This window comes from Pygoscelis adeliae, unplaced genomic scaffold (genome assembly GCF_000699105.1).
Source record: "Pygoscelis adeliae isolate BGI_AS28 unplaced genomic scaffold, ASM69910v1 Scaffold59, whole genome shotgun sequence".
In the NCBI taxonomy this organism is placed as follows: domain Eukaryota; kingdom Metazoa; phylum Chordata; class Aves; order Sphenisciformes; family Spheniscidae; genus Pygoscelis; species Pygoscelis adeliae.
The window spans coordinates 2,568,105-2,579,408 of record NW_008825565.1 but is presented as its reverse complement, the minus strand read 5'-3'; the positions used below and the strand labels follow the sequence as shown (position 1 = coordinate 2,579,408).

Below are 11,304 nucleotides of genomic sequence, written 5' to 3'. Positions count from 1 at the left end.
TTTATTCTTTTGACTTCCACAGTAATGAGTTCTCCTCTTTATTGCAAAAGAAAACAACAATGTAGCCAAGAGGCAGACAAAAGAGAAGATACACATCGGAGCGGAGCAAAAGACCTAAGAGTGGTACCTGCCAACAGGACGGTGGTCTAGGTACCTGCCCCCCAAGTGTATGATACAGGAACCCGAGTGAGAAGCACTGGGCCTTGCTCCCTTTCAGGGAGGCCTGGCAACCTAAGAGCGGGCAGAGCCAGGAGCTGCCCCAGAGAGCATTCACCACATCCACCAGGCTGAAGAGCGCCAGTAAGGATGTCCTTGAAGTGTCTCAAACTGGGTTTCTGCAGAGTGTCTCCGTCTACGTAGGGTTCAGTCTGGAACTCTCTTTTAAAGGTGGGTGGTGATTGATCTCTTTCCTTCAAATAACTGAGCAGGCTTCGCTCTCTTCTTCCCTCCCGGCAGCTAGATGAGGGGAGAAGAGTTTTGTGCGACATCTGCCTCCACTCCAGAATCTCTTGCTCTGTGTTAGCTCCTGGGCATCTCTTCATGAACTACTCCACCTGCAGCAGTGTTCAGAACTAAATTTGGGGTATTAACAAGGTCTTACTGCAGCTGACCCAAAATAAACTAAATTATCCTAATGGGAAAAAAATAAAAATAGACCAATCCAAACCACCAGCTGGACAGAAGAATTTGCAAACGTGTGCCCAACTGCATTTTCCATACTATACTGGTATATATACAGTAGGACAAATCTGGAAATAATGAAATAAGAGCAGCTTTTTCCACATTGCCGAGTGAAAAATACTCCTCAGTAACCATCAGTGAGGCTTTTGGAATTTGGACTGCAGCTCCCAAAGTAGCATGTGATGAGGAACCTTGAAACATGAAAACGCCCAGATCCCAATCAAGCTCATCTGTAGTTTTTCGGGAACTGTACAATGCCAGGGGTAAAAGCACAGGATTTCTGTACTTCTTATTCTCACACGGAGTGAAAAAGCAAATGTAGCTTGTCGCCCATTCTGGTAGTTCGTGTAGCTGCAGGCCCAATAACATCTGTCTCCCTTTTCCTTTACATCGTAAGAACCGGGATAAGAAGTGTTTCTTCGGCTGTGAAATCATACTGGAGGCAGCAGCTGCTGAAGTGAGCTAGAAAATGACAAGTGTAGGCAGGATACAATGCATCGAAAATAGATGCCAGCTGATGGAACCGGGGGTTTAAACAGCCTGCACGGTGCCCATTACCATCCAGTTCTGCAAGCAAGCAGGAGTGCTTCCCTTCAAAAACCTCCAAGTGTCCGTTTTGGAGAGAAACACATCCCGGCACGCATTTTATGCAGAGCCCAACAACTGCGCCAAGTACCCTGGAATGTGCTCAGCAGTCTGATTCTGTGAGCTCTTCCGTACTGAGAGGAGTTTTCATTTTAACGTATGATTAAGACTTGAATCTATTACGGAAGCAGAAACAGAGGAGGAATTATCTTTCATGATATTTAAAAAATAAGTATGTAATTGAGTGACTGCATGCAGTCCTGAAAACAATTTAAAGCTGCATGTGGGCATAAATCTTTTTTCATAGTTATCTACAGGAATTCATGAAAGCATAAAAAACGATGTCTTACAAAAATGGCCAACTGGCAAACCCAGTATGTCAGTACTAGTAGGAACTTCTGCCTTCAGCAGCATCACACCCAATTTTATGATGACTTTAACCACAGTACTATCACTTCTGAGCACCGAAATGATGATTTTCAGAGAAAGTGTCAAAAGGATAATTGGAAGGATCCCAGCAATTTAAAATCACACCTACCGTTCTTTACAAATACATGCATGATTTATAAAAACAGCTTAACTGCAATCTTCCTCTGGCTCCCGAGTTACACTCGGTACGTGCCTTCGCTAGAATGGTTTGAACTACAAGTTCCACTGTTTCCCCTGCATAATTTGTATCTTCTGTTGTTTGTGTGGGTGTCTTGCTCAACGACAGAGAGAGGGATTCTTTTAAATATGAAAACATTTTTGTAAAGCCACAATCACATAAGGAAAAGCAGGCAAGGAATATTTTTAGTTGCCCTTTCTGTTTGTGCTACTCAGTTCTGCAATGATGGCATTTAAAGACCTCTTCAGGAAGGCAGCAGGGGCCTGAGCCAAAGCCCAGGTAATATCCTAGGTGGACCTGCATTGAATTTTCCTGGTATTAGACTGGACTCTGCACAATTAAATTTCTAAATTGCTAGGGGAGGGTATCCTTAGAAAATGACAGCAGTGATGACACTCTGAATGTAGCTGGATAGGAATCACTTGGTTACTTACCGATCTCTTGTGCCAGCTACCCCACGTAGGAGGTTTTGTGTCCACATGCTTTTAGACTGTAAGAGAGGAAAGGCACCCATCAACTTCTTTTATTTTACCATTTCTGTGAAAGAGGTTTTCGCCTTTTTAGCCATATGCATGCTTCCCCTGTGCGTCCTCCCTGCCAGTTACCTGTCATCTACCTTATGTTCCAGTTTTATAATCCATTTCACCTGAAGATAAGATTGCGCCTTAAATTCTATATTCACTGGGAGGCCAACTTGTCTTATCTAACTACACAGCTATACTGTCACTCTGAAAGAAATACAGAGACGTGAAGCACCTTATGTGTTCAAGGATCTCAAAGCTCTTTACAAAGAGAGATGGAAGTGCTGACAGCGGAAGGCAGTGTACTAAAAATCATCGGCAATCGCCGATGTGGAACTTCCATTAGCTTTTATGCAGCCTTTGACATGTCCATCGGTTTCATTAAGAGAATTAATGGGAGGCGGGACACTAAGATTGTTTCATCTTGTCCTTGGAGCATTGACTGTCAAAGAGACTGATGCAGTAAATAAAGCATTTGGGGTAACAGTGACCAGTCTATATGAATTTCACCTACCAACAGCTCAGAGCATGACATTGGACACTTTTTACCAAAAAAAAAAAAAAAGGTCCACAACAGTTGGCTTTAAGACACTGACTTTTCCTTCTTTCTTTCCTCATAAAATGGCAGCACTTCATCCAGGAACTGTCAGGTCTGTATCTGTCTCGAATTTCCCCAAATAAGAGAGAACACTGTTCTGTCCCTAGTCTTTCATGAAATCCATCAATGCTCCTTTTGATTCAGAGAATACAGTGCTGCTTCTCCTTAAACAGTCAGAGGACAGAAGTACTGCCGGAGAGGGCTCACAATTACTCTTCATGCTGTACACACGTGACTGTTATTCTGCCCTGACCACCGCAAGATTGAAGTGTGCCTTTGGTATGGAAGAGGCCAGCGAGACCTGCACGGCCAGTCTGCCCGGACGCCACGTGGCCCTGCCACTGGGGAAAGACCGACCGCCACGAGGGCAGGACACAGACACAGAGAGAAGTCACACCTTGGGACAGGCTTTCTTAAGCCTCCAAGGGCAAGTTTAGCCAAAACCTTCCCTACAGAACAATGATTTCAGGGCTAACCATCAGCAAAACCGTCTTGCTGAATGTTCTAATACCTTCAGATAGGCTGTTCACCATATGTACGGGTGCTCTAATGGGCGTGGTGATTTGACTGTTATTAGCCCACTATTATTTCTTACTCTGATAATTCTTTGCCCCCACAGTTTTTAGAGAACGACCATTGAATCGAGTACGTTCAGAAATGTTAGTCCTCTTATGGTTTCACATGCATTTTTTTAAGTAAAGGGAGCTAGTAGCCTCACTATTTATAAATTCTGTATTTATCCTTCTGGTCTGCTCTCCCAGATTTCTTGCTATCAGTTCAGCTTCTTGTTTCTGTCTTTTCATCTGTCACAGAAGACACTATTCACTTAAAAAAAAAAGCAGACCCAGATACACATCCCACAGCATTTTAGAGCTGCTAAAACTAATAGTTGATGCAAGTAGTGCTTTTAAAGTTAAAAGTACCAGTTGATGCAAGTAGTGCTTTGTAAGTTAAAAGCGCTACACAATCTCTGTTTTAGCTGAGGATAAACAGTTGTTACCACGGTGCAAATTAGTAATGAGGTGTCATTGGCAGAGACAGAAAAACGTAGGTCTCCAGAGCCTTATTCTAGTGTGCTGTTCCCTGAACAGCGTTGCCTCCAAATGCAAATATTTGCCTGAAGAAAATGTTCGTGCTTCCTATCTAAATAAACAGCAGCCTTGAAATTTGCAGTAATTAATGTCGCCTTTTGACAGCACTAAGGAAATACTTCTACAGCTGTCATATGTAAAGAGAGGACTGTCTTAAAGCACTTGGCTCGTTCATTTTTTCCAGGCCAGTTGCTAATATGGTGGTTTAATGAAAGATGGCAGAAAGAGAGGAGGATTCTGAACTTCAAATGTAATAATAATAGTTACCATGAAAATACACAGAGACATTCAGTGACCTGTGCTGAAAAGATGATTCCCCTTTGGCAAAGGTACGAGTGCAGAAGTTGGTATATTTTTTTATTAGCTGAATTAGCTGTCAGTGTGATAGTAACCCATGAACAGTAAGTCATGGAGCATGTGCATGCATCTCGGTGCGCGCACACACATATAGATATATAGATATACACACACATAGGATAGAAGTATATTGATAAACGTGACCACACACGTGTGTGTGGTCATAGGTCTATCAATATACTTACATTCCATGATCAATACTATTGTCTTAAATATAAAGACATTAAAAAAGACATTTAAAAAAAACATAAAAAGAAACATGCCTTTTTCTAACATAAAAAGAAAAATTCAGCAGAAAGTAGCAATGTGTCACTGATTATTGATCTCTCTCCATCTTAATAGATGATAATACAAGACAAACACTTCCCTGTCGCAGATTGGAACAAGAAGCAAATAATATGCCTTATACTTTGCTCTCCTGTCCGATCTGGATTTTAACTTCCTAAATTCCTGTGGCTAAAACCAATGTTGTCGAGCCTTTCAGCGTTCAGTGTGTTGGGTTAAGGGCCATTGCTGAGGCCATCGGCAGGTTCTCCAGCTCAGTAGCAATAATGACGGTGAGCAGAGTGAGCCTTGCTTTTCCATTTCCTCCTCCTTACAGCTGCTGTTACAGCTACCACACCTGCTGTGTAGCTAGCCTCCTTACACAAAAATCAAATAAACACTCTGTGCCGTGGTTAATGCTTTCTCTGAGTGCAGCTTCAGCTAGCTGGAAATGACGAAAAGCATAACTCAAAAGTGTTTTGCCTGCCCTCGTCTTGCCTGTTTGATCCAGGGCAGGCATTGAGGTAACTCTTGCCAACCGGACTGAAGCCAGATTTGAAGCAGGGCAAGGCAGATGTAAGCACTATCCCCAGTGGAGCTCTCCCAGGTTTCCAGCTCAGGCTAGAACCCACTCCTTGTTTGAGGCTCTTGTGTCGGTGGTCTGAAATGCATGTGCCTCAGGGGAGCAACTGGTAGCGTGGTACAAAGATGATGCTTTTTGATCAAGAAGCTCCTGGTACACACGTCTTATCTCCACCCCATCTCCTTCTTGGGAAAAAACAGGTTTTACCAGGTTGATAGACTCTGTAACTGTCTTTGTCAATTCTGGGAATTTAATCATCTTGGTGTTTTTCAGTCTCGGTACTCAGGTGTTCATGTGCAGCACTTCTAACGCAGCCAGCTCCTCCCTGTTGAGTAAACTAGTCTTCAGAGACTAGTCTCTAAAGTCTAGAGACTTCATAGAGACAACCCCAGCACTCATGAGAAAAGTAGACCACAATCTCCTTCCACAGCCTAAGTAACCAAAGGACTTCTAGCTAGCAAGCTTTCCTGTAACCGTGGTGTCGTTAGCCACTGAGCCACCCACAAACACAAGTAGTAATGAGTTGAATCTGACCTTATCAGATGAAGGGGGTAGTGTTGCTTTGCAGGAAGTGAAGCAAAACTAAAGCAGAAAGTGCGTTTATTATTTTCACAGAGTATTTAGCTTTGAGACAGTATTTCTTTGAGAAATGTTATTCAAAACCTAATGGGATGAAAGGCAAGATCTAGACCTAAGTTCTTGCCTCCCCAGCCACACCCTTTAATAATCTTCCCACACAATGTCATGTAACATTACAATTTCAAGTATTTCATGTATTCGGCATTAATCCCACCTATCACATCCAGCTTTCACCTCACCGCCAGCAGTCCTTCTGACAGGAAGACTGCGTTATGACCTGGAACGCAAGCCTGCTTCTATACCTCCAAGGTATTTGGGGTTTCTCAAGATTCCTCATCTTTTTCTTTCGGTCACTGGCCCAGAGATTAAGGAAAGGGATAACTTCATCCCAAAGTGTCCTGGATCTCATATATTGTCTCACAGAGCAATCAAAGAAAGATCTGCAAAGTTGTTCCATCTCTTCTTTCTACCCTTTAATACATAACACTTAAGATAATGAAAGCAAAAGGAGTGCTAGCAGGTCGATCCCAACAGTTACTCCCACCTCTAGGAACACAAAAGTTAAATTTGCACAGGAATGGGCCATGACTTTTCTTCCTTCTTCTAAAAGATTAATTTTAGTGAACCCAACATCCTGGAAGAACAAAGCGTGCTACTGATCAGCCATAATACTGTATAAATGAAGGCACTGAATACTAGTGAGCACCCCCTTAGCAACACATTCTATTAAAACCTTAGAAGTGTCTTATTTTTAATGCGAGAGTGAATGCTCTCACAGGAAACGATTAAGGTGGGCAGGTACGTGGCAGACAGAGCTATGGGAAGATAAAGCTTTACCCGAGAGACAGTTGACAGGTATCAGAAAAAGAAATGGTCTAGCACTGAAGTGGTTGGGAGGAGTCCCTGGAGAAAGGAGGAAGCTGCCCTACGGAAAGGCTGATGGGGCTCTGGGAAAGGGCCTGCTCGCTCAGGAAAAGCTCATGATGTCCAAATGGCAAACAGCTGAACTCAGATGATCTGAGAACTGCTCTCATCTATGTCACAGACTTCCCAAGTCATGTTATCTTTTTCTGCCTCCTGATATCCTCATTTTAGAATAGTAATAATGACAACTTTCCACCTTTGTAAGTCCTCGTAAGATCTATGGATGGGAATCACTTAAAAAGTAGACAGTATTTTTGATTTCTGTAATACGCAGCCCTGTAACCCAGCTAGTCTCTCTCAAAAGCCAAAAAATAATCTAGCTCAATTATTGATTTAGTATGGCAGTACCTCATCTTTTGTCAGCAATGCTGTTCAAAATTTCTCCTTTAGCTCTGCTCTCAACATACAACTTCATTGTTTATGGTTCCACATGAAGCACAAGAATCAAACTGCTCTTCAGCACAATTTTTTTAACTCATTAAAAAGATAGCATGACATGATATTGAGTTGTAAATAAAACTCCATCCAATTTAAACAGATGTAAAGAAGGACCTTCTTAAGCTTCTAACCTAACAAATTCACCATAAACAGTAACATAATCTGTGCAAGTAGCCATAACCCTGTCTATGCAATCGGTGTATTAGTCCATATTACTTATTCAAGCAGCGGTATATTAGTCCATATTACTTATTCAAGCAGCATCTGTTCCATTTCTAGGCATTACAAGTATTGCCAGGAAGAGGTATCTCTTACTGCACATTTCTTTTCAGACTTGTTTCCTGACATCTGGACTTCCTGAAACAATTACTGGAGTACAAGGGCCGGAGAAAGTTAGAAGTGGGAGACTAGTTTTAGCTCCAAGCTGAAACCAACTTCTTGTCACTCCTTCTGACTGGCGTAATAACAACAGAGCAATTGATTTCTTTTGTTTGGGGAATTTGATCAGCAAACTGTTTCTTTCAAACATGTGATTCTCTTCAGAGATCATTTGCAAATTCCTTCTTTCCTCTGCCTGTCAGAAACAAATGTCAACATAATGCTGAAGTCCAGGACACAATATTCTACACCAGAAAAATAGTGTCAGAATTTGCACTGGGGCCTTCAGGGACACACAGGGTTTAAAAGGCTAACACGTTAGTTTATAGATTACTCCTGGTAGCGGAAGGAAAACTGATTTTGTTTCCCTGCCACCTAGCTCTCACAAAACACATTTTCCAGTTTGTCATCTCATATACTTGGCTAGAAGAAATAGTAATTAATTTTGAGCAGATATTGTGTACTAATTCTAAAAATATGAGGCAAAACAGAATAATCGGAGTTGTAAGATATTTACTTACCTTCTACAGTTGATGCACCCACATGACAATGCTCTTGTTCAGGAATTATGGGCAGTATCTTTGTGGTCTGTGCAGTAAGTGGAATCTGTTGTTTGCTGGTTTTCACTATTGAAAGTTAAAATCATTTTTATCAATATTATTAAACAGCAAATACATCTGCAGAGTGTTAAACGTTGAATCTGCAAATTTGAAAATAATCAAGACCTATCTGAACACAAGGCAGAGGTGGACAGCCAGTGTTTCGGTGGGATTTCAGTGCCTAGAGATGCAGATACCTGTCAGGAACTCCTGAAAGTACTAACCATGTTTTGTATTTAAGTTCCTCTTGATACTAGTAGGACTACAACACACTGATCCTAAGTCTCTCTGGGAAGCAGCTCTAAGGTAGGCAACTAAATTGCTCTTGGAAATTTTACCAGTAGTGAAAATGCAAAAGCATGCAAATTTGGGGTTAACTAAAAGTCTCCTAAAATTCAAAAACCTACAGTTGGCCAGTTAAGCGGAAACAACTGAAATTTAGAGTGTGAACTTTCTGATTCATTTTCACATAAGGGAAGCCCACATTGCCGCTCAGAAACATGTGATGTGGCCTCAGCTAACTTGTCATACACACAGGGAGAGCTACTGGGTATCATCCAGTTGTTAGCAAAGATGAGAGCATGCACCTCAGAAGCAGGGAAAGGTGTGGTGATGCCTTTAGCACACTGGCAACACAGACACTGATATGATACCTTACTGGGATACAGATAAAGAAATGCAGAAATAGCATTGTCATGCTAATGAAGTCAGAGTCGTTGATATAATGCATTTTTCAAAGAACTACCGTAGAACACAAATAATATCTTAACTCCAGGTCCATCCTGTCCCCGACCATAACTCCTGTAAACCTACAAATGGGTTTGCTACTGAGTTCATAACAAGAGGATGAACTGTGTCACTTATATGTAGCTACATCCCTTCTCTGCTTACTATATCATTTGGGCTTCTCTCTTTACAAATGCGATTAAAAAGTGGAGTTTCGATCTTGGGAATTAAGCAACTGAATATGAAAAGCAAAGTTAAAATAATACTGGGGTAGTTTTAAAAATAGCAATTGATCTTGTTTCACACTCAGGATGAACCTGGAGAGAATGGGAATGTAGGCTGATTATCCCTTCAGAGCCTGTGTGTAACGCTGTTCTGCATGCACGCAAACTGAGCAGAGAAATGGCTCCTTGTGCATCAGTGCTCTACTGAAAGCATACAGGGGCTATGAAAAGCTCCCTAAAATTACCTGCATCCTATAGATTTTATCCTCCTTTCTGAAACATAAAAAAAGACCCAAAGCGGTAATAAGGCTTCACATTTTTCTCTGGTAATGTTGCGTCTCAGAAACATGTAAGCCTGTGTTAAATATTGAATACTGTGACAAGCTTTGCTTTTCCCAGCATTATTCATCTAAGTTGCAGAGGAGAAGACAACTTATTCTGCTATGTCAGGAACTGAGAAGGCTCAGAATCAAACAGGTGATGCTTCACTTGGCCAAGATTAAACAAATTTCTCCTTTCTTGGCTTTGCATCTATTTGCTGCTGTAGAAAATGTCTCTTGCCTGTCCTCATTGCTAAAAAGAAAATGTATTGCAGAATACAAGGAGGAGCGAGTCTGAATTCACTGGGATGCCAGCCCTGACACTACTGAGCCAGCATTTGCTTCTATTTCCACCCTGTCAACTAACCTGAAGCTGTAGCAATACATCAGAGAGATGGCAGAATTTTGCCTATTTCCTCTAATATTGTAGGAGAGGAACTGTTATTTTAATAGGATAGCACAGAAAACAATACAGGAATTCAAATGACTGAGAGGAAATTTGTCTTGTTGTTTCTTATGTGCAAATTACAGATGTCAAGCCCACTTATATCAAATGCTTTGGATGTCACAAAATCTAAACAGTCCAGAAAACACCTGCAGGTCAGAAACCCTGAGGTTTTATTCTCTGAGTCCTGGTTGTCACCATGATCCTACAATGTCCTTCTTTCAGGATGAGTTATAAAATCACCATCCATCAGAATTAACTTTGCATTACTGTGAGCCAGACAAGTGAGTCAGGGAATCCTGACTTCGTATCCTAAAATGTAATGAACCAAACCCTGACTCCGTGAGCCAATGGAGTATCGCTGAAAATGAGAGAAGTATACCCTTTGAGCAATGTAGAACAAGGCATTGTGTTTGAACTAAGGTTGCCCACACAGTCTGCAGAGTAATAACAATGATATTAACAACATGATTCTCTGTCTGCACGGTCCCATTCTAGCATAGGAATGGGAGCAGGCCTTTTTTCCAATAGACCTTATGCTGCTTTCAAAATAGGGTAAAAATAAACAAGGAATATCATTCTTATGCTAGGAAAAGAAGGTCTAAATGGGAATTTATAGTGGTAGACTTCTAGTAATGTAAATTCACACTTACATATAACCCATATAATTATATTAATGAAACTTCCAGTATGAAAAGAGCCTGCTAGGCAGATTCAGTCTAGGTATTAAATGCCCTGATTTATGCAATCTGTTTCCTGTGCAATGCTGCTTTTTTTTTTTTTTTAATAATGTAGTGTACAGTTCACACACTCTGGCCTGCTCCCAACAAGCAATTCTGTGCCATGTCCCCAGGCTTATTTTTTTTTTTTAGGATACAGCTATATGAGAATAGTTATACTTAATCAGTTACTAGTAGTGGAAAAGGTACTACAGTGGTTTAGGGAAAGTGGGCTAAGGGAAAGATGTGTAAGAGCAGAGTAAGTATAGCTGCCTTCCCTTTCTCTGGAACTGAGGCTGATTTAAGCAGTAAGCTGCGCATGACAGTTCAGCAGTTTCTATTTGAGTTCTTTTAAAACACTGTGGGGAATACTGTCTAGTCCTTCTAATTGCTATTATTAATTTATTAAGTTGTTCCAAAAACTCTTGTACTGCCTCTTCAATTTGAGAAAGCTCCTCAAAGAAATTCTTGCAATAAAAGTCTCTTATGTGGGAATCTCCCTAAGATTCTCTGTCATGAACACAAAGCAAGGAACTGACTTTTCTTCTATGGATTATTTTCCAGGTGCTACTACTATCAAGTCCTATTTGATATGAAAATGCTCTATGTCTGGAAATACAGATCAGTCACTTAAAGAATACTTACTTCTTGTACTGCAGGAGCAG

The 11,304-nt window shown here is 41.2% G+C and overlaps 1 protein-coding gene across 1 annotated transcript in view; it reads right to left on the bottom strand.

Annotated features, from left to right (window-relative positions):
* Nucleotides 1–2,227: 2,227 nt before the first annotated feature.
* TMEM156 (transmembrane protein 156) overlaps nucleotides 2,228–11,304 on the bottom strand; it is a 22,271-nt gene continuing 13,194 nt past the window's right edge. The window contains 3 exon segments of the mRNA XM_009332469.1: nucleotides 2,228–2,298; nucleotides 2,301–2,363; nucleotides 8,128–8,232. Coding sequence (XP_009330744.1) covers nucleotides 2,228–2,298; nucleotides 2,301–2,363; nucleotides 8,128–8,232 — 239 coding nt within the window.